At 52.0% G+C, this 23531-nt stretch overlaps 1 protein-coding gene across 4 annotated transcripts in view; it reads right to left on the minus strand.

The window, feature by feature from the left end:
* NARS2 (asparaginyl-tRNA synthetase 2, mitochondrial) overlaps positions 1-23531 on the minus strand; it is a 70387-nt gene that overhangs the window by 34091 nt on the left and 12765 nt on the right. For 2 of the 4 annotated variants that reach the window (XM_064168900.1, XM_064168891.1), the window contains exon 6: positions 14181-14281. In XM_064168900.1, the coding sequence (XP_064024970.1) occupies positions 14181-14281 (101 nt within the window). Of the gene's footprint in view, positions 1-7227; positions 7338-14180; positions 14282-23531 lie in introns of all 4 variants that reach the window. The other 2 variants (XM_064168881.1, XM_064168872.1) reach the window with 2 other exon arrangements.

Here is a 23531-nt window from a genome sequence, read left to right on the forward strand (position 1 = left end):
ATCTGTGATAGGATAGACTGAGCATGTATAAATATATCAGGAGAAGAGGGGTTGGGAGCTGCCTCTGCTCCAATTTCATGGCACAGAGGGCAAACGCAGTCGCATTGTTCTGTGTGCATTCAGCACCTAGCACAATGGAGCCTCAGTCCAGGGCTCTATCATGTCAATAATCCATCATTTCACATTCCCAGACCACTGCAAAGCCTTCCAGCATCCAAAAATAGCTTGAAAATTCTGCCTAGACTCTCCCAAAGTGCCTAGGTCAGTTGGGGTTGTGGGCACAAAGGATAATAATTATCAGGAGTACTAATTCCTCATCTCCAAGAAAAAGCACACAGAGGGGAGGGGGGAGTGAAAGAAGCAAGCCCAATAATCTGTTGAGCCCTTGTCCTTAGCCATTACAGGCAGAGCAGTAATGTCTCTGACACTGTCCTTGTACGTGCTAGCAAAGGACACAAGAGAGCCTTTGAAATGAGGTCCCTTTGCAGTCAGCTTCACCCAGATCAGAGCTCTGGACAGCAAGCCTGAGTGCCTTTGTGCAGCTCACAGGCACTGCCAGGAGAAGGCACAGAGCTGCTTTAAAGAATTGCTCTCTTCCTGGGACTGGATGTTGCACTTCCCACTTCTCTGGGAAAATCTAAAGCTTAATCATAGAATGAAGCAGGTTGGAAGAGAGCTCCAAGCTCAGCCAGCCCAACCTAGCACCCAGCCCTGCCCAACCAACCAGACCATGGCACTAAGTGCCCCAGCCAGGCTTGGCTGCAACACCTCCAGCCACGGCCACTCCACCACCTCCCTGGGCAGCCCATTCCAGTGCCAATCACTCTCTCTGCCAGCAACTTCCTAACAACATCCAGCCTAGACCTGCCCTGCCACAGCTTCAGGCTTTGTCCCCTTCTTCTCTTGCTGCTTGCCTGGCAGCAGAGCCCAACCCCACCTGGCTACAGCCTCCCTGCAGGCAGCTGCAGGCAGCAATCAGCTCTGCCCTGAGCCTCCTCTGCTGCAGGCTGCACCCCCCCAGCTCCCTCAGCCTCTCCTCACAGGGCTGTGCTCCAGGCCCCTCCCCAGCCTTGCTGCCCTGCTCCAAACACCTTCCAGCACCTCAACAGCTCTCTGCAATTCAGGAGCCCACAACTGGACACAGCACTCCAGGGGTGGCCTGAGCAGGGCTGAGCACAGGGGCACAAGAACCTCCCTTGTCCTGCTGCCCACACTGCTCCTGAGCCAGCCCAGGATGCCATTGGCTCTGCTGCCCACCTGGGCACTGCTGTCTCAGCTTCAGCTCCTCTCTGCCAGCACCCCCAGGGCCCTCTCTGCCTGGCTGCTCTCAGCCACTCTGGCCCCAGCCTCTAGTGCTGCTTGGGGTTGTTGTGGCCAAAGTGCAGAACCCTGCACTTGGCCTTGTTCAATCTCATCCCCTTGGCCTCTGCCCACCCATCCAGCCTGGCCAGCTCCCTCTGCAGGGCTCTGCTACCCTCCAACAGCTCCACAGCTGCCCCTAGCTTGCTGTCATCTGCAAACTCACTGATGCAGGACTCAATCCCCTGCTCCAGATCATCACTAAAGATGCTGAACAGGACTGGGAGCCCAGGGAACACCCTCAGCACAGTGTTCCCTCTGTCACACTGGATCCCTGCAAAAGCCAGGGGTCCTGTTCTGAAAAACACTCAGCTTGCTTGCCCCAGCCCAGTGAAGGGATTAGCCACCACCTAGCTACAGGCTCCAGAAGTCTCCCTTTGGCTGCTGAGAGCAGTGCTTGGATGCACTGCCAGAGCTCAGCCATTCTCTACACCAACAATCACCTGCTGGATGCTCCCTCTTGCGGAGGCTGCAGTTGTGATCTTCACCCTAAGAACACCCCAGAAAGGAGAAACTTTGACCTTACCAACACCCAGAAAAGAAGAAACTTCCCCTTTTTCATCCTTATTTTACCCACTATTGCACCCTCTCCCAAAGCAGCTACCTCTCCTCCTCTGAGAGCTTTAAGCCACACAGAATGAAAGCTCTCTTCATTTGAACTTGTTGACAACTCATTACTGAGGCAGTGACAGAAACCAAGAGAGAAGCACAAATTATCTGTGTCCAAAGCTGCTTAAAAACCATCCTTGTAATTAAACCCAGGCAGTGTTTGCAGGCCTGAGCATCTCTGACAATTTTAACACTGCAATTCAAACAGAATTAATTGTGCTGATGGTTCCCAAGACAGGAATGGATTCTGCTCTTTTTCTGAGCCAGGACTCCATGCTGCTACCAGAGGAATAAAGACCTCACTTGTGCTGCTGGATCGAGGGGATACAACTCTGAGCAAGGCTATTAATCAACAAGATGCAATCCCTGCACAGTCAGCTTACAGCTCATGCCAAGGAACTTCTTCAGAGTGAGAATGGAGAGACCCTGGACTGGGTTGCCCAGGGAGGTGGTTGAGGCCCCATGGCTGGAGGTGTTTGAGGCCAGGCTGGCTGAGGCTGTGAGCAGCCTGCTCTAGGGTAGGGTGTCCCTGGGCATGGCAGGGGGTTGGAACTGGCTGCTCCTTGTGGTGCCTTCCAATCCTGCCTGATTCTACGATTCTAAAGTCACACCACACAGTAGTGAGACAAGTGGAGGCAGGAGCTGGTTGCAGTGACTCAGAGCTGAGCACTAAACCACACCAGCACAGGCAGCTATGGCCTCCTCTTCTCACCCCAAAATACTACAGGTGCCTGCACAACACAAGCACAGCCATCACTCTGACGTGGTCTGCAGGGAAAAGCTGAGCTGCAAGGCCATCTGTGCCACATCTCATCTTTGGCCAAGCTAAATCATCCAGGGTGGGGTGTCCTGATCTAGGGTAGGGTGTCCCTGCCCATGGCAGGAGGGTTGGAAGTATAGAATCATAGAATCAACCAGGTTGGAAGAGAGCTCCAAGATCATCCAGTCCAACCTAGCACCCAGCCCTAACCAATCAACCAGACCATGGCACTAAGTGCCTCATCCAGGCTTTTCTTGAAGACCCCCAGGGACGGTGCCTCCACCACCTCCCTGGGCAGCCCATTCCAATGCCAATCACTCTCTCTGTGAAGAACTTCTTCCTAATATCCAGCCTAGACCTACCCTGGCACAACTTGAGGCTGTGTCCCCTTGTTCTATTGCTGGTTGCCTGGGAGAAGAGGCCACCCCCCACCTGGCTACAATGCCCCTTCAGGTAGTTGTAGACAGTAATAAGATCACCCCTGAGCCTCCTCTTCTCCAGGCTAAACAGGCCCAGCTCCCTCAGCCTCTCCTCATAGGAGCTGAACCTTGTGGTCCCTTCCAACCCTGACTGATTCTGTGATTCTAAACGTGCTTGATTCACATGTTCACAGCATGAGACCCTTCAACACAGGATGTTCTCCCAGCACCACCATCCACCAACCCTCCCCACCACACAGACACACACACTAAAATCTACATGGCAGGGGAAATCTAGAAGCATGAGTTTCTCACCCAAGGGCAAGGGGGTTGGACTAGGTGACTTTAAAGGTACCTTCCAATCTAAACCATTCTATGATATCAGCAGAGGAAGGAAGGTGGGCAAGGTGACTCTGAAGCCCAGGAGTTTAGCTTTGTCAGCTGCACTGTCCTTTCCCTTAGGAAGGGAAGAAATGAACAAAGAGAGCCATCTGATTTAATTCCACTCTGGTCCACCATGGCCATATTCATTCATGGAATATTGATACCACTTCTTAGGAGAGGAATTGGAAGATGAAGAAACATATTAGGAATCACTGCCTCACAGCAAAGGTGATTAGGGGCTGGAATGGACTGCCCAGGTAGGTGGAGTTGCCATCCCTGAAGATCACAGTATCACCAAGGTTGGAAGACACCTCACAGATCATCAAGTCCAACCCTTTACCACAGAGCTCAAGGCCAGACCATGGCACCAAGTGCCACATCCAGTCCTGCCTTGAACAGCTCCAGGGACGGCGACTCCACCACCTCCCCGGGCAGCCCATTCCAGTGTCCAATGACTCTCTCAGTGAAGAACTTTCTCCTCACCTCCAGCCTAAATTTCCCCTGGCACAGCCTGAGGCTGTGTCCTCTCATTCTGGTGCTGGCCTCCTGAGAGAAGAGAGCTCCTGGCCACAACCTCCCCTCAGGTAGCTGTAGACAGCAATAAGGTCTCCCCTGAGCCTCCTCTTCTCCAGGCTAACCAATCCCAGCTCCCTCAGCCTCTCCTCACAGGGCTCTGCTCCAGGCCTCTCCCCAGCCTTGCTGCCCTGCTCCAAACACCTTCCAGCACCTCAACAGCTCTCTGCAATTCAGGAGCCCACAGCTGGACACAGCACTCCAGGGGTAGCCTGAGCAGTGCTGAGCACAGGGGCACAAGAACCTCCCTTGTCCTGCTGCCCACACTGCTCCTGAGCCAGCCCAGGATGCCATTGGCTCTGCTGCCCACCTGGGCACTGCTGCCTCAGCTTCATCTCCTCTCTGCCAGCACCCCCAGGGCCCTCTCTGCCTGGCTGCTCTCAGCCACTCTGGGCCCAGCCTGTACACATACAACCATTGAAACACACTGACTCAATGCCTCCAGGGTCTTCTTTTCAGGAGGGCTGGAGATTCAGTGCTCCAAATGATGCCAGTGAGGTCTGGGTGCCCAGCAGTTTGGAGAAGAGGGAGAATATTTCACAAGCTTGAGCTGGGTAGACTGTTCTAAAACAAAACCTCAGAGTTGGACAGCAGTATTTGGGTTTTAACCTCAGTGTAAAAATAGTATTTCCATTACTCCTGTTTGATGCTTTGGATTTTGCACAATGAAAATGCACACTTCTGTTGGAAAGGTGGTGTGAGTGGTCTGATCTTCACCCAGAAAACAGAGAAAGGAGTTTTAAAAGCTTCCTCACAGAACACAGGAAGCACAGATGAGAAAAGCTGTGACTTGACAAGAGCATTTCTAGCAGTAAATGAGGCTTAGGCCTGGGTAGCAGCAGAGCTGAGGTCCCAATTCATGCTGCAAGGAGCTGGGTTTCATTTCATGCTGCAAGGAGATGGGACTGTACTTCCTTTTGCAGGCAGCCAAAAATAAAGACATAAATCAAACCCAAGAAAAGAGCTGTCTAAGTTCCCAGACAGGGACTGGGAAGTGCCAACTTCCCCCTCCAGTCAGTCAGACTGAAGCAGCACAGCAGTTGCCCTCGCTGCAGCCTCCAAGGGGTAGAGTTCTATCATGCCCACGAGGTCTCCTGCACAGCAGCACCCTCCAGCCATGTTCCAGCACCAGCTATCCCCCTGCCACATCCTTTGCTCAAGCTTCAAGACCAAGAAAAGAAGAAGGAACAAGGATCCTCCCCAGACCAGCCACCTCTGCATGAAAATGATCCAGGCACGCGTGAGTAATTGAACGTGACCCATAGACCCCAACCAGCTGGCAAAGCACCTGCAGTCTGTTTAGGAAACCTCACAGCACATCTAGGTGCTGCTGCTCAATTAGAGAGGGCAGAAGAAGAGGGAGAAATGGAGACAGAGCCATACCATCTCTCCTGCTCCAGCCTCAAAGGCCTCATCAGCATGGGTCCCCTGCCCTTTCATGTGACACTGCTGTACTTTACTCGCGGTGGAGTCTTGCTCTGTCCTAGCTTTGAGATCACTAATTGAAGTCAGTAAAATGAGTGATTAGCAATGGTAAGTCAAGCTGGGCTGAGGAAAACCCCAAGAGAAGTTCAGCATTTCTCCAAATAACCATTTAGATTAGAATAGGAGCAACCAGCTTGGAAGAGAGCTCCAAGCTCAGCCAGCCCAACCTAGCACCCAGCCCTGCCCAACCAACCAGACCATGGCACTAAGTGCCCCAGCCAGGCTTGGCTGCAACACCTCCAGCCACAGCCACTCCACCACCTCCCTGGGCAGCCCATTCCAGTGCAAATCACTCTGCACTCCTAGGAGTGAAGCCTAGACCTCTTATGGCACAACTTGAGGCTGTGTCCCCTTCTTCTCTTGCTGCTTGCCTGGCAGCAGAGCTCAACCTCACCTGGCTACAGCCTCCTTTCAGGTATTTGTAGACAGCAATGAGCTCTGCCCTGAGCCTCCTCTGCTGCAGGCTGCACCCCCCCAGCTCCCTCAGCCTCTCCTCACAGGGCTGTGCTCCAGGCCCCTCATCAGCTTCATCACCCTTCTCTGGACACCTTCCAGCACCTCAACATCTCTCCTGAATTGAGGAGCCCACAACTGGACACAGCACTCAAGCTGTGGCCAATGTGAAGAACCCTCTGTGAAGAACCTCTGCTATGAAGACAGGCTACAAGTGTTGGGGCTCTTCAGTCTGGAGAAGAGGATTCAAGGAGACCTTATAGTGGCCTTCCAGTAGCTGAAGGGGACCTACAGGAAGGCTGGGAAGGGACCATTGACCAGGTCTTGTAATGACAGGATGAGGAGTGGGTTTAAATTGGCAGAGGGGAGATTGAAACTGGATGTTAGGAGGAAGTTCTTTACAGTGAGGGTGGTGAGACACTGCAACAAGTTGCCCAGGAAGGTTGTGGCTGCTCCCTCCCGGGAGGTGTCCAAAGCCAGGCTGGATGAGGCCTTGAGCAACCTGCTCTAGTGGGAGGTGTCCCTGCCTACAGCAGGGGTTTGGAGCTGGATGATCCTTGAGGTCCCTTCCAACCTAAACCATTCTATGATTCCAACGCCCAGCCTAGACCTCCCCCGGCATCACTTGAGACTGCATTCCCTTGTTCCCTTACTGGTTGCCTGGGAGAAGAGACTGACCCCCACCTGGCTACAACCTCCCTTGAGGGTTGAGGTTCCTTCCTCTAGCCTCCCAGTGACACCAAGTCATTAGCAATCACTGCAGCAGCCACGGAGCAGACTGAAGTATGCAGTAATTGATTAAACCCAGACATGTCGCGGTTGCTTTTTATAGCTCCAATTAAGTGTCAGCCTAATTAATGGAAGTTAGTGTGCTAATTATAAGAGTCTGCCTCGTGACTCAGACTCAAACAAACCTTGTGCAAGAAATGTCAAGAGATTTTTTTGGGCTTTAGAGGGTTTTTTTTAATGTCTTTCAGGCACCCAAGATAAATAATCACACTTATTTTTGCTACCTCTTAGCAACAGGAACGTTAGACAACTGGCCGCGGTTGCTGCAGCTGCATTCACAAGGAGCTCCAATTGTACAGTGCAAGAGCAAATATTTGCTTTAAGACAATGCAATCTGTTCCATCATCAGCCACTTCTTTTGGCATGACATTTTAAAGCTGTGTTTGCCAGCCAGACCTGCTGAAAATGAAGATTCTTGTCTGGAAGATGGCCTCAACCGCGTCTCGTTTTCTCGCGCACCGACCCAGAGTGGCAGCTCTCCCTCTCCATCTCTTCCCAGGGAACCACTGGCATTTGAAAAGTGAAATCAGTGTTGGGTTTTTATCCTTTTTGAAAGGGGAAATTCACTGCCTTCAGCTCTCTACAAATTCCAGCAGACACAGCTGAAATGGTCTGCATGATCAAGATGTTTTTTAGAGCCTCTCTGCAAGGTGATAAAAAAAGGAGTTGGCAGGGAGTACTGCATCCAGCTCTGGAGTCCCTAACACAAGGACAGGGACCTGCTGGAGGTGATCCAGAGGGGCACAAAGCTTGTAGTGGACTGGATAGGGCTGGGTGCTAGGCTGGACTGGGTGATCTTGGAGGTCTCTTCCAACTTGGTTGATTCTATGATTCTCTGATTGATTCTATGAAAGGTGATTAGAAGGTTGGCTGAGAGAGTCATCAAATCACAGAATCATAGAATCAAGCAGGTTGGAAGAGAGCTCCAAGCTCAGCCAGCCCAACCTAGCACCCAGCCCTGCCCAACCAACCAGACCATGGCACTAAGTGCCCCAGCCAGGCTTGGCTGCAACACCTCCAGCCACAGCCACTCCACCACCTCCCTGGGCAGCCCATTCCAATGGCAAGAATGGCATTCCAATAGCATTCCAACTTCGAAGAGAACATGACATGAACAAGAAAGAAGAAACCTCCTGAAACTTTGACAATGGAATAAACACAGCTAGAAAGAGCAAGGAATGACAGGACATCTTGTTCACAGAATCACAGAAACATTTAAGTTGGAAAAGACTCTCAGGATCACCAAGTCCAACCCAGAACCCTACTCTACAAGGTGCACCCTAAACCCTACCCCCAAGCACTACATCCAAATGACTTCTAAACACACCCAGGGTTGGTGACTCCACCACCTCCCTGGGCAGCACATTCCAGTGCCTGACCACTCTTGCTGGGAATTTTTTTTCCTCATATCCAGTCTAAACCTACCCAGTTGCAGCTTGAGGCCATTCCCTCTTTTTGTATCATTAATTATGTATCAGAAGAGATCATAGAATCACAGAATCAGCCAGGCTGGAAGAGAGCTCCAAGCTCATCCAGTCCAACCTAGCACCCAGCCCTGCCCAACCAACCAGACCATGGCACTAAGTGCCCCAGCCAGGCTTGGCTGCAACACCTCCAGCCACGGCCACTCCACCACCTCCCTGGGCAGCCCATTCCAGTGCCAATCACTCTCTCTGATAGGAACTTCCTAACAACATCCAGCCTAGACCTGCCCTGCCACAGCTTGAGGCTGTGTCCCCTTCTTCTCTTGCTGCTTGCCTGGCAGCAGAGCCCAACCCCACCTGGCTACAGCCTCCCTGCAGGCAGCTGCAGGCAGCAATCAGCTCTGCCCTGAGCCTCCTCTTCTGCAGGCTGCACCCCCCCAGCTCCCTCAGCATCTCCTCACAGGGTTTGTGTTCCAGGCCCTCCACCAGCTGCCAGCAGCAGCAACCTCTCCACAATGTCCTTTCAGGCAGCTTTAGGCAGTGATGAGGTCTCCCCTCAGCCCCCTCTTTTTCAAACCAAGCAGCCCCAGCCCTAGCTCCTTCAGTCACTCTTCATTAGATCTGTTCTCTGACTTAGGGAGGGGCCAGCCCCCAGAGCTGCAGCAGCAGGTCTGGTTAAGCTCATGATCCAAAGAGCAGAACAGACAGCACCTGAGATGAAACATGGCACAAAACAGTGACGTAACCCACGAGCAGGAGGGCCCCAAAGGAGAGCAGCAGGCAGAGCTCATGGGAAGTGTAGATTAGTGAAAGGAGGGAAAAAAAATGACAGCAAATCAGATGCACTTCTTCAGCTGTCACAAACCCTTCAGCCTACTTCAGGTCCCCAAAGGGGCCTTTATCCTCACAGGAGAACCATGGGGCATGGAAATACCACAAGGACGTCACAGCAAACCAGTGACATTTAAGAGCAGTTAGCAGGACACAGAGTCCTCCAAACTGCTACCACATACATTGGTTACTGACTCATCTGAGCCTGACAAGCCTGAAGGGGAGAGCTGCAAAACTGAATAAACACTTTGCTGGAGACCTTAAAGAGCCTGCAGATTTACAGCAGCTGACCCTGATGCAGCCCTCGGAGCAGGCAGCTTAGATGCCATCCCTGCAAAGATGAAGCACAATGAATTCTGCAGTTGTGCCAACTGGGCCATGGGTGTCACAGTGGGAGACAAGATGAACTTCTCTGTCCTTGCCTTCAATACCAAGCACACACAGTACAGCAGACAGTCAAGCATAGACTTGCTTTTCCCATACTTTGGTGGAAGGTTGAGTATTGCTTCCAGGACCAATGTGAGCTTCCCTGCAGGAACTTTGCAGTTCCTGGAAGCAATACTCACCTTTCCACCAAAGTATGGGAAAAGAAAACAACAGCTTTCAGATATCATAGAATCATGGAAACAGACAGGTTGGAAGAGACCTCCAAGCTCATCCAGTCCAACCTAGCACCCAGCCCTGGCCAATCAACCAGACCATGGCACTAAGTGCCATGCAGGATACCTCTCTTCCTACTCCTCCTCAAAGAAAGAGGTTACAAACTCACAAATTAGAACCATAGAATCAGTCAGGGTTGGAAGGGAGCACAAGGAGCAGCCAGTGCCAACCCCCTGCCATGCCCAGGGACACCCTACCCTAGAGCAGGCTGCACACAGCCTCAGCCAGCCTGGCCTCAAACACCTCCAGCCATGGGGCCTCAACCACCTCCCTGGGCAACCCACTCCAGCCTCTCACCACTCTCCTGCTCAACAACTTCCTCCTCACCTCCAGCCTCACTCTCCACACCTCCACCTTTGCTCCATTCCCCCCAGTCCTGCCACTCCCTCACACCCTCAAAAGTCCCTCCCCAGCTATTTTGGAGCTCCCTTCAGATGCTGGAAGGCCACAAGAAGGTCCCCTGGGAGCCTCCTCTGCTCCAGCCTGCACAGCCCCAACTCTTTCAGGCTGTGCTCACAGCAGAGCTGCTGCAGCCTCTCAGCATCCTCCTGGCCCTGCTCTGGACACTCTCCAGCATCTCCACATCCTTCTTGTCATAGGGACTCCAGAACTGGATACAGCACTCCAGGTGGGGTCTCAGCTAGAGCACTGCATGCAGTTCTGGAGCCCCTATTACAACTACAAATGGCTCATCCTTCTCTGCTTTAAATCAAGAACAGCAGCAAGCAGCCCTGCTGCAAAACTGAGCCCTGGACAACAAGAACTCAGATGGTACCTTGTGGGCTGCTGAGGAGCTCTCAGCAAGGACAGAAGAAGGTCTGGCTCCAGACACAACTAGTAAGTCTTGTCTAAATCTCCCCTGGCCAGACTTTTCCACCCACAGCTTGAAGGTTGCTCATGAGCACTGTAAATCTAAATGCTAACTCCAAACAGACATGACTGCCTGGATGACTTTCTGTTCTCCTCCCCCTCTCCTCTGCCCTGGTGAGGCCACATCTGGAATATTGTGTCCAATTCTGGGCTCCTCAGTTCAAAAAGGACAGGAAACTGCCTGAAAAAGTTCAGTGAAGAGCCATAAAGATGATGAAAGGAGTGGAATGTCTCCCTTACAAGGAAAGGCTGAGGGAACTGGGGCTCTTTAGCTTGGAAAAGAGGAGACTGAGAGGTGATCTCAATCATGTTTGCAAACATGTGAAGGGCAGGATGAGAAGGCAGGAGCCAGGTTCTGCTCAGTGATGTCCAGTGATAGGACAAGGGGCAGTGGGTGCAAGACAGAGCATGGAAGGTTCCATGTGACCAGAAGGAAAACCTTTTTCATTGTGAAGGTGACAAAATATTGGAGTGGGCTGCCCAGTGGAGTCCACTTCTTCAGAGACTTCAAAGCCCCCCTGGAAAAGTTCCTGTCTGACCTACACTCTGATGATCTGGACGAGAGGATTGAGTCCATCAACAGAATGTCTGCAGATGACTCCAAGCTGGGAGCAGCTGTGGAGCTGTTGGAGGGTAGGAGAGTCCTGCAGAGGGACCTGGTCAGGCTGGATGGGTGGGCAGGGGCCAAGGGGACAAGACTGAAGAAGGCCAAGTGCAGGGTTCTGCACGCTGTCCTTGGAGGTGTTGAAGCCAAGCCTGGCTGGGGCACTTAGTGCCATGGTCTGGTTGGTTGGGCAGGGCTGGGTGCTAGGTTGGGCTGGCTGAGCTTGGAGCTCTCTTCCAACCTGCTTGATCCTATGACTTTATGATCTAAATTTAGAGGCACTGGATCCATTCACAATGCCTGTAAGAACAGCACTGTACCATAAAACAGGAACGTGCAGCTGTAATGCAATGTCCTGCAGGCTGAAGGTGACTGCTGGAGAGCAGCCCTGTGGAGAGGGAGCTGAGGGTCCTGGTGGCTAACAAGTTCCCCATGGCACAGCAATGTGCCCTGGGGGCCAAGAAGGCCAATGGGATCCTGGGCTGTATTAAGCAGAGTGTGTCCAGCAGATCAAGGGAGGTTCTCCTCCTCCTTTACTCTGCCCTGCTGAGACCTCATCTTGATTACTGCCTTCAGTTTTGGGCTCCCCAGTTGCAGAGGGACAGGGATCTGCTGGAGAGGGTCCAGAGGAGGGCTAGGAGGTTGATGAGGGCACAGGAGGGCACTGCCTGATGAGGAGAGGCTGAGGGCCCTGGGGCTGCTTAGTCTGGAGAAGAGAAGACTGAAAGGGAATTTAATCAATGTTTATAACTATCTGAAGGCTGCCAGGAGGGGGGGACAGGCTCTGCTCACTGCTCCCTGGCACAGGACAAGCAGCAATGGGTGTAAGCTGCAGCACAGAAGGTTCCAGCTCAGCACAAGGGGGAACTTCTTTACTGGAAGGGTCCCAGAGCCCTGGCACAGGCTGCCCAGAGAGGTTGTGGAGTCTCCTCCTCTGGAGCCTTTCAAGGCCTGTCTGGATGTGTTCCTCTGTTACCTGTGCTAGACAGCATTGTCCTGCTCCAGCAGGGGGGTTGGACTGGATGATCTCCTTGGGTCCCTTCCAACCCCTAACACCCTATGATCCAATGACATTGATCTATTTAGTCATCCTCAGAGGCACCTGAGTGACATCATGGAAAAACCATTTAGCAGACAGGCCTTGCACCTGCCCAGTTCAGCCTTCTGCTCCATCCCTGAGCAGGCTGTATGCTATTTAAAGGCAACAGACTGATGCAGGAGAGAAGAGAGTGACTGCGGTTCAAGTCCATCATTACAATCCATACTTTTCCTCTGGGCTTATTTGATTTGTGGAATTCCATCTCTCAATAAAGGTCACAGTGTGTGATGGTCAATTAAGCCTAACACACAGAGCTGCATCACATCTCTCCTCCTTTCAGGTGCTCAGAAGCTCCTTCACCCCTACAGTTCAGCAAAGCTTTTCTTCCTCATTAACTCTGCCCAGCTAAGGCTGGGGATGACGCAGCAGCCTTTGGCTGCCAAGTGACCTATGCTTCTGTCACAGCAGCCAAGCACCACAGGAGAAATATCCTGTCCAACCAGAGCCTTTAGCTTGAATTTAGCTGGTCTGAAAAAGGGCAGTGTCCCTCAAAGGGAACAAACCAGGCAGAAAACACCTTTTAAGGCCAGGCTGGCTGAGGCTGTGTGCAGCCTGCTCTAGGGTAGGGTGTCCCCGGGCATGGCAGGGGGGTTGGAACTGGCTGCTCCTTGTGCTCCCTTCCAGCCCTGCCTGATTGTATGATTCTGGAGAAATCTATAGCTTGTGATTCATAGGCAAAGCTTGTCCTTTGAATAATGGCACTGTGGGTATTTGCCAGCAGCCAACGAAACTGGGCAATAGTGATTAACTGAAGAAATATTGGCTCTTGACAGTGCAGGAGGCATGGGCAGCAAATGCTCTAAGAAACACTCATCAGGACCTTTACATGAAAAGGCAGATCACAGAATCAAAGAAAGTCAGGGGCTGGAAGTGACCTTGCAAGATCATCTAGTCCCAGCTCCCCTGCCAGAGCAGGATCACCTAGAGCAGATCACACAGGAAAGCATCCAGGTCAGCCTTGAATATCTCCAGAGAGGGAGACTCCACAACCCTCCTGGGCAGCCTTTTCCAGTGTTCTGTCATCCTCACAGGGAAAAAAATCCTCCTCGTGTTTCCATGGAACTTCCTATGCCTCAGCTTCACCCACTGGCCCTTGGACTGGCACTGGGCATCACCCAGCAGAGCCTGGCACTCACCCTGCATGTATTTATAAACACGACTGAGGCCACCTCTCAGGCTCCTCCAAACTGAAAAGCCCCAGCTCCCTGAGCCTCTCCTCTCAGGGAAGATGTTCCACTCCAGTTCTGTGCCTCTGCACTGGACTCTCTCAAGCAGCTCCCTGAGGTCCTTCTCGGACTGAGGGGCCCAGAACCGGACACAATATTCCAGATGTGGCCTCACCAGGGCATGACACAAGGGGAGGAGAACCTCTCTCAACCTGCTAACCACATCCCTCCTAATACCACCCAGAATGCCACTGGCCTTGGCCATCAGAACACACTGCTGGCTCATGGTCAACCTTCCATCCACTCTCTCTGGCAACAGCTTCCTCCTCACATCCAGCCTAGACCTGCCCTGCCACAGCTTCAGACTCTGTCCCCTTCTTCTCTTGCTGCTTGCCTGGCAGCAGAGCCCAACCCCACCTGGCTACAGCCTCCCTGCAGGCAGCTGCAGGCAGCAATGAGCTCTGCCCTGAGCCTCCTCTGCTGCAGGCTGCACCCCCCCAGCTCCCTCAGCCTCTCCTCACAGGGTGTGTGTCACAGACTAGAATTAAAAAGCAGCCTAATTTTCCCCTGCCTAGGCTGGCCTCTCACAGCTTCATCCAGCCACTGCTGGCTTGCTACATTCCTTGACACTGATGGGCTAAAAATACCAACCAAGACAATTGCACAGACCAAGCCATGAGGTCCTCTTTGCTCACCCTGCCATCACTTCCAAGTGGAGCTGGCCAGAAACTGTCAGGAAGGCAGGCACGTTGAAGAACTGAGTCTTTTCTGAAGGTTCTCTTGCCTTATTTGAGGTCTGCAAGTCAAAAAGTGAGCAAGAAGTCAGACTGTTGGCATCTGAAACAAAACCATAGCTCCTAGCTCATGGAACACCACAGCTCCCACCTCCACATTCAGGCACCTATGGGGATACAGGCTGTAGTACCACAACAACTTGCAGCACAAGACACTAGATACATATCTCCAGCAGCACAGAATCACAGAACCATAGAACTGTCAGGGCTGGAAGAGACCTCAAGGATCATCTAAGTTCCAACCACCCTGCCACAGGCAAGGACACCTCACATTAGATCAGGTTTCCTTCTGCTTGCCTGGCAGCAGAGCCCAACCCCACCTGGCTACAGCCTCCCTGCAGGCAGCAATGAGCTCTGCCCTGAGCCTCCTCTGCTGCAGGCTGCACACCCCCAGCTCCCTCAGCCTCTCCTCACAGGGCTCTGCTCCAGGCCCCTCCCCAGCCTTGCTGCCCTGCTCCAAACACCTTCCAGCACCTCAACAGCTCTCTGCAATTCAGGAGCCCAGAACTGGACACAACACTCCAGGTGTGGCCTGAGCAGTGCTGAGCACAGGGGCAGAAGAAGCTCCCTTGTCCTGCTGCCCACACTGCTCCTGAGCCAGCCCAGGATGTTAGGAGGAAGTTCTTCACGGAGAGAGTGATTGGCATTGGAATGGGCTGCCCAGAGAGGTGGTGGAGGCACTGTCCCTGGAGGTCTGGATGAGGCACTTAGTGCCATGGTCTAGTTGACTGGATAGGGCTGGGTGCTAGGTTGGACTGGATGATCTTGGAGGTCTCTTCCAACCTGGTTGATTCTATGATCTTCTTCTTGTCCTTATTGAGATGTTGAGGTGCTGGAAGGTGTCCAGAGAAGGGCAAGGAAGACTGGTGAGATGCTTGGAGCACAAACCCTATGAGGAGAGGCTGAGGAAGCTGGGGGTTGTTTAGGCTGGAGAAGAGGAGGCTCAGGGCAGAGCTCATTGCTGTCTACAACTACCTGAAGGGAGGCTGTAGCCAGGTGGGGTTGGGCTCTGCTGCCAGGCAAGCAGCAACAGAAGAAGGGGACACAGTCTCAAGTTGTGCCGGGGGAGGTCTAGGCTGGATGTGAGGAGGAAGCTGTTGGCAGAGAGAGTGATTGGCATTGGAATGGGCTGCCCAGGGAGGTGGTGGAGTGGCTGTGGCTGGAGGTGTTGCAGCCAAGCCTGGCTGGGGCACTTAGTGCCATGGTCTGGTTGGTTGGGCAGGGCTGGGTGCTAGGTTGGACTGGCTGAGCTTGGAGCTCTCTTCCAACCTGCTTGATTCTATGATTCTAAGAAAGAGTCAGACTGTAAGCAGGAAAAGAGCAGAAATCAGCATGAGTACTAATAAACATGCAAACATTCACACATCACAGTCCCAGAGCCACGGCCAGAACCCTGATGAACCATGAGCCACTCCAGTTTCTCCTACTGCAAGCTTAGTTCAGCTACACTCCCTGTTCCACCAGTGCAAAATCCCACCTAAGCCTGTAGGATGCAACTTCTGAACACCAAGAAAGAGTCAGTCTGGGAGCAGGAAAAGAACAGAAGAAATCAGCCATGAGATCTTCCCCTCGAATCCCCAACCAGGATACAGCTGCCTCCAGGAGCTGGAACTTGGTTTCTCTGCAATGCCTCTGTGTCACTTTTCACTCTCCAAACCAGATGTAATCTCAGGGATGCAAGGGAAAACAGACAGTGCCTGGAGGAAGTGTGAGAACTCTTCCTCAGTGCTCAACTAGACTTCTAAACACCTGGAGCCAGACTGGGAGACCACAGAGAGCTCCCAAGATGCAGGTCTGCACCTGTAAGCAGCTCCTGGATGGCTTCCAGCAGGTGGGGAAGTGACCATAGCAATACTGAGAGAACATTTTACTCCTCCTCCATGATGTGATTGCCTGCTGCCCACATCTGCTCCCTCATTTTGAGACAAAGCCTGATGAACAGGTGTTGTGAGCTGCAAAAGCCAATCCACCTGCTACATGGCCTCCTTTTTCCTGCAGGAGTCTCTTCAGCAAGGGGATATCCCATAACTAGCAGCTTTATACTCCACATGTATAAGTTTGTTGGCTCCTCCACTTTACAGGACAGCAATTTCAGGTATGTGTGCCCCAGATTTAACCTCATGTTTGCAGATCAAACTTGCTTCTCTATGAGAAACAACCACTGGTTGAAGACAAGTAATAAATGGGTTGATTCAGACTGGATGTTAGAAAGAAGTTCTTCAGCATGAGGGTGGTGAGACCTTGGAACAGGTTGCTCAGAAAGGTGCTGGAAGCCTCATCCTTGGAGATGTTTAAGGCCAGGCTGGATAAGTCTCTAGACAGCCTGACCTAGCATGAGGTGTCTCTGCCCATGGCAGAGAGATTGGAACTGGATGATCCTTGTGGTCCCTTTCAACTCTGAAATGGGGAGGGACTTTTTAGGCTCTCAGGGAGTGACAGGACTAGGGGGAATGGAGCAAAGCTGGAAGTGGGGAGATTCAGCCTGGGGGAAGAGAAAGACTCATTGTTTTGAAGGTCAGCACACAGGGCTGGGGTGGCAGGACAGGTCCTTCCAGGAGCTGAAGTGGGCCAACAAAAAAGCAGAGGAGGGACATTTAGGCTGTCAGGGAGAGGCAGGAGTGGGGGGAATGGAGCAAAGGTGGAGGTGGAGAGAGTGAGGCTGGAGGTGAGGAGGAAGTTGTTGAGCAGGAGAGTGGTGAGAGGCTGGACAGGGTTGCCCAGGGAGGTGGTTGAGGCCCCATGGCTGGAGATGCTTAGGGCCAGGCTGGATGAGGCTGTGGGCAGCCCTGATCATTTAGGAACTAGATGATCCTTGTGGTCCCTTCCAACCCTGACTCATTCTGTGATTCTAAGTAATAGGTGATGCTTTCCCTCTTCAGAGCTGGCACTGCGATGGTTTTGTTAGTCATGGACATGAAAAACAAAGTGACAACACTGTGATGCTTTTATTTCCATAGATGGGACTTCTCTTGCACTTCCCAATCCCCAAATACCTGCTTGATAAAAGATTAGAGGAGAATAATCTGTTTGCTTTCAAGTTCTCTCCATTCTCTAGTCAAAACCTACTCCAATTACAAAGGGGAAAGAGGGAGGGGGAAATCTGTATGAAGCATTTTAGTGCCTCAGAGTAAACACACCAGGATTCAACATCAAAGGCTTTTTACTCCCATTCCAAATACAAGAACAACTGGATTGAGTACCTGTTTTGTTTCCATCTCCTTAAATGTCTAATGGTTTAATTTAAAAGGATTCCCTTTGGTGTCAGTCTTGGACTAACTCTGACTCGAGGCAAGAAGCTTCAGGAGAGCACAAACTGCTTGATGCCACCTTTCATTCCATGCAAGCACAAAGGGATCAGAGAGGACTTAAAAAGCTCAGAGAAATCAGTGCTGGAGTCCTAGCCCAGACCCACAAAACCAAGCTGCTGAAGCTTCACAGCATCATATCATTGGACACTGGAATGGGCTGCCCAGGGAGGTGGTGGAGTCGCCGTCCCTGGAGCTGTTCAAGGCAGGACTGGACGTGGCACTTGGTGCCATGGTCTGGCCTTGAGCTCTGTGGTAAAGGCTTGGACTTGATGATCTGTGAGGTCTCTTCCAACCCTGATGACACTGCAATATCTTTAATCTAGACCTGTCTTCTGCATTGGTGAGGCTGCATCTTAAATAGCTTAGTCTTGAGTGCCTCACTATAAGAAGGACATTGAGGTGCTGGACAGTGTCCAGAGAAGAGCAAAGCTGGTGAAGGGTCAGGAGAAGAGGTTTCATGAGGAGCAGCTGAGGGAGCTGGGATTATTTAGTCTGGACAACAGAAGCTGAGAGTAGATCTCAATGCTCCCTATAATTCTCTGAAAGAAGGCTGGAGTGAGGTGGGGTTGGTGCCTTCTCCCTAGTAGCAGGTACTTCCCTGAAGGTAGTTGTAGACAGCAATGAGCTCTGCCTTGAGCCTCCTCTGCTGCAGGCTGCACCCCCCCAGCTCCCTCAGCCTCTCCTCACAGGGCTCTGCTCCAGGCCCCTCCCCAGCCTTGCTGCCCTGCTCCAAACACCTTCCAGCACCTCAACATTGCTCTTCAATTCAGGAGCCAGAACTGGACACAGCACTCAAGGTGTGGCCTGAGCAGTGCTGAGCACAGGGGCACAAGAACCTCCCTTGTCCTGCTGCCCACACTGCTCCTGAGCCAGCCCAGGATGCCATTGGCTCTGCTGCCCACCTGGGCACTGCTGCCTCAGCTTCAGCTCCTCTCTGCCAGCACCCCCAGGGCCCTCTCTGCCTGGCTGCTCTCCAGCCACTCTTTCCTCAGCCTGTAGTGCTGCTTGGGGTTGTTGTGGTCAAAGTGTAATCTCTGGAAGCATTTTAGAGAAGAATTCCTGGGTTATTCACAGTAACTGCATTTGGATTTACTGTCCAGTGTCCTTTCAAATACTGAAACAGCATGGTCCAGACTCTGGGTGCAGTCAAACAGCATCCAGATGCGTGGGAAGAGACAAGCATCATGCAGACAACATATTACCTCTGATGGAGGCAGAAAATAAAGTCATCCAAGGGACAACAATGTGCCTCAAATGGCCAAAGGGGTATTCCATGCCATATAACATCAGCTTAGACATAAGACCAATGTGAAAGAAAGAAGTGTGGCCAGCAGGGCCAGAGAGGGGATTCTCCCCCTCTGCTCTGCTCTGCTGAGACCCCACCTGGAGTCCTGCATCCAGCTCTGGAGCCCCTGGGACAAGAAGGATGTGGAGATGCTGGAGAGTGTCCAGAGCAGGGCCAGGAGGATGCTGAGAGGCTGCAGCAGCTCTGCTGTGAGCACAGCCTGAAAGAGTTGGGGCTGTGCAGGCTGGAGCAGAGGAGGCTCCCAGGGGACCTTCTTGTGGCCTTGCAGCAGCTGAAGGGGGCTACAAAAAGCTGGGGAGGGACTTCTGAGGCTGTCAGTGAGTGTCAGGAGTGGGGGGAATGGAGCAAAGGTGGAGGTGGGGAGAGTGAGGCTGGAGGTGAGGAGGAAGTTGTTGAGCAGGAGAGTGGTGAGAGGCTGGACTGGGTTGCCCAGGGAGGTGGTTGAGGCCAGGCTGGCTGAGGCTGTGTGCAGCCTGCTCTAGGGTAGGGTGTCCCTGGGCATGGCAGGGGGGTTGGCACTGGCTGATCCTTGTGGTCCCTTCCAACCCTGACTGATTCTATGATGTGTTATCCATGGCACAGCAATGTGTCCTTGTGGCCAAGAAGGCCAGTGAGATCCTGAGGTGCATTAAGAAGAGTGTGGCCAACAGGTCAAGGCTGTTTCTCCTCCCCTTCTACTCTACCCTAGTGAAACCACATCTAGAGTATTGTGTGCAGTTCAAGAGGACAGAGATATACCAGCAAGTGTCCACTGAAGGCTATGAGGATGATGGACACTGAAACACCTCATGAGGAAAGGCTGAAAGACCTGGTGCTATTTAGTCTGGAGAAGACTGAGAGGAAATCTTATTGATGTTAAGGAAAGATCTGAATGGGGGATGTCAAGAAGGCCTCTTCTCAGAGGCATCTTATGTTAGGACAAGCAGCAATGGATACAAGTTGGAACACAAGAAATTCCACATCAACACGAGGAAAACATTTTTACTGTGAGGATGCCAGAGCACTGGAACAGGCTGCCCAGAGAGGTCTCCTTCTCTAGAGACTGTCAAGACCTGTCTGGATTCATTCCTGGGTGACCTGCCCTAAGTGATCCTGCTTCAGCAGGAGATTGGACTCTATGTCTGGAGGTGCCTTTCAGTCCCCACCACTCTAAGATTCTATGGAGCTAACAGAGTGCAGAACTTCTTACACATAGAGCCAGGTCCTCAGGAATGAGTAAGGCCATAGGCAATAGAGAACACAGCTGAGATTTGGTTTAAGGAGTCATGAATGCCAATGCAGCTGTTGTGCTTTGTAACTCATTGTATGCAGAGCTCTTCCAAAAGGCTGCAGCTGGGCCACAGGAAAAGTGGCTGTCCAGGGCCTCCTCATACTGGCTGGAGCATCTTGGGTCAAAAAAACTCTTTCAGAGAGTAGAGGAGCCTCCACCTTCTCCACAGCAGCTGAAGACAGTCAAAGAAGGAAACTTTCCAGGGAGTGAAGTGGAAAAGACAGAACAAGACACTCAGAAAGCAGGGAGCCTTCAACACTGCAGACAGAGTGGGAGGCTACTGAAAATAGCAGGGAACAGACATGCAGCTGGGTCACAAAGACAAAATAAAGGCAGATTTCCTAGGAAGCAGCCCCAAAAGGGGACTGGGTAAAGTTTGCTGCAATATACAAAGCTGCTACAGAATTGCAGATTTCAGAGAGAAAAAAAAACAACCCCCCAAACAAAACACACAGGCAAGGAAAGGAGGAAAGGATCTGCCCTGAGGTGCAAAGACTTCCTTCAGAGGAATGCTTTTCAGCTTAAAAAGGGCTGTCTCAGCCTTACTGATCTGCCTTCCCCACTGCAAGAACTAGCTCCTCCTATTTTGCATTCTACTAACACTCAGCTTCCAATGTTCAAAGCTGTCTTGGAGTTCTCAGTAAATTTGCTTTAAAGAAAGCAGCACAAAAGCAAGATACTTCTCCTCTCCAGGCTTTCACCACAGACATATATAAAGGTGCAGAAATCCACAAGCTGATGTTCTCTCCATGGGTCAGGGTCTGCCTGCCTGGCTGCCTTCACACTTCCAGCAGTTTCTTTCCAAACAGTTCCTCAGGCCTACAGTTCTCAGCTGTAGAAAGTCTCAAGCAGTAAGTCTGTATTGACACCAAGCTAGGAGCAGCTGTGGAGCTGTTGGAGGGTAGCAGAGCCCTGCAGAGGGACCTGGCCAGGCTGGATGGGTGGGCAGAGGCCAAGGGGATGAGATTGAACAAGGCCAAGTGCAGGGTTCTACACTTTGGCCACAACAACCCCAAGCAGCACTAGAGGCTGGGGCCAGAGTGGCTGAGAGCAGCCAGGCAGAGAGGGCCCTGGGGGTGCTGGGAAAGAGGAGCTAAAGCTGAGGCAGCAGTGCCCAGGTGGGCAGCAGAGCCAATGGCATCCTGGGCTGGCTCAGGAGCAGTGTGGGCAGCAGGACAAGGGAGGTTCTCCTGCCCCTGTGCTCAGCACTGCTCAGGCCACCCCTGGAGTGCTGTGTCCAGTTGTGGGCTCCTGAATTGCAGAGAGATGCTGAGGTGCTGGAAGGTGTTTGGAGAAGGGCAGCAAGGCTGGGGAGGGGCCTGGAGCAGAGCCCTGTGAGGAGAGGCTGAGGGAGCTGGGGGGGTGCAGCCTGCAGCAGAGGAGGCTCAGGGCAGAGCTCATTGCTGCCTGCAGCTGCCTGCAGGGAGGCTGTAGCCAGGTGGGGTTGGGCTCTGCTGCCAGGCAAGCAGCAATGGAACAAGGGGACACAGCCTGGAGCTGTGGCAAGGGAGGTCTAGGTTGGCAGAGAGTGACTGGCATTGGGATGGGCTGCCCAGGGAGGTGGAGTGGCTGTGCCTGGAGGTGTTGCAGCCAAGCCTGGCTGGGGCACTTAGTGCCATGGTCTGGTTGGTTGGGCAGGGCTGGGTGCTAGGTTGGGCTGGCTGAGCTTGGAGCTCTCTTCCAACCTGCTTGATTCTATGATGATGACTACATATTAAAACATTGTGAACTGTTGCCTTTTAACAGCTCTCTTCTCCTGACTGGCACAGTTTTAATCCTCTGACTAATGTCTGAGGGCTGCACAGGCTGCTGCATTCCTTAAACATGGTGGCAAGTAAAGAGAGCAGGAATCTGGTTTCACATGAGACTTGAAGAGATGAGTGGAACAGTAACTTGAGTTGGAAGAAAAAGGCTTTTTAAAAGCATATGATCTTTGATTCCTAGACCTCCTAATCCAGTAGGATTTGTGTCTGTTTATATGTTCAGCTTCCTCATTATCTTTGTTTGGTTTTGGGTGTACTGATTAGTCTGTGCATAGCTCTGGAGGGGATGTTCTCACACCAGGACTTTGGATGGGAGGAGAATCTCCTCCATCTCTTCTGGGTAAATCAATTCAGCTGAATTTGTTTTTTAATGAAGTATTGTAACCATGAAAAGAGAATGGTAATAAGTAGAGGAGATTGTAAAAACTAAATCACAGGATGCTAAGAGCTCCAAAGAAATATTTACAGTTCACAGAATCATAGAATGAAGCAGGTTGGAAGAGAGCTCCAAGCTCAGCCAGTCCAACCTAGCACCCAGCCCTGGCCAAGCAACCAGACCATGGCACTAAGTGCCTCATCCAGGCTTTGCCTGAACACCTCCAGGGATGCTGACTCCACTTGAGTTGTGGCAGAGGAGGTCTAGGCTGGATGTTGTTAGGAAGTTGCTGGCAGAGAGAGTGATTGGCATTGGAATGGGCTGCCCAAGGAGGTGGTGGAGTGGCTGTGGCTGGAGGTATTGAAGCCAAGCCTGGCTGGGGCACTTAGTGCCATGGTCTGGTTGGTTGGCCAGGGCTGGGTGCTAGGTTGGGCTGGCTGAGCTTGGAGCTCTCTGCCAACCTGCTTGATTCTATGATTCATCAAAGAATCTAATTTGCAGGTTGCTGTCAGTGATTCCCAGCACCATCATTCTCAGCTGCTGCTCAAAGAGAAGAGGAACAGGAATTTATTTCCTCTCTCAGCCTGTGCAATTTAAGAGCTGATATAAAGGGACTGAATATAGCAGACAGGGAATGTCTTGCTGGTTGGTATGATTAAAACCACATAGAGATTCCTGGCTTTGTAGCAGGTCCCACACCCTCAGTTTTACATCTGACACTCTTCTGTCACCCTTTATTTTCTGTCTGACTGTGTCCCATGCCTGGCTTGAGAGACAGGCTTAATCTTCCCCAGATTTCCACTGTCAAAACCCACTGTCACAGCTCCAGTGGAGTGAGGTGGTCACAGCAGGATAACAATTGATATTGGGTCTCTGCTAGCCAAGACCAATTCTGAAGAGAGCTTTGCAAAAACAAAACAAAGACTTAAGTTAGGCCAGAGAATGAAGCAGTACTCAGAGGAGACTGAGGGGAGATCTAATCAATGTCTAGAAGTATCTGAGGGGTGGGTGTCAACTGGGGCCAATGTCTTTCCAGTGGTCAGCAGCAACAAGACAAGGAGCAAAGGCTACACAGAACCAACCAGGTGGGATGAGACCTCCAAGCTCATCCAGTCCAATCTAGCACCCAGCCCTAGCCATCTGACTAGACCATGGCACTAAGTGCCTCATCCAGGCTTTTCTGGGTTGGATTGGATGAGCTTGGAAGTCTTTTCCAACCTGCTTGATTA

The sequence above is a fragment of the Pogoniulus pusillus genome, chromosome 3 (genome assembly GCF_015220805.1).
Source record: "Pogoniulus pusillus isolate bPogPus1 chromosome 3, bPogPus1.pri, whole genome shotgun sequence".
NCBI classification, from domain to species: domain Eukaryota; kingdom Metazoa; phylum Chordata; class Aves; order Piciformes; family Lybiidae; genus Pogoniulus; species Pogoniulus pusillus.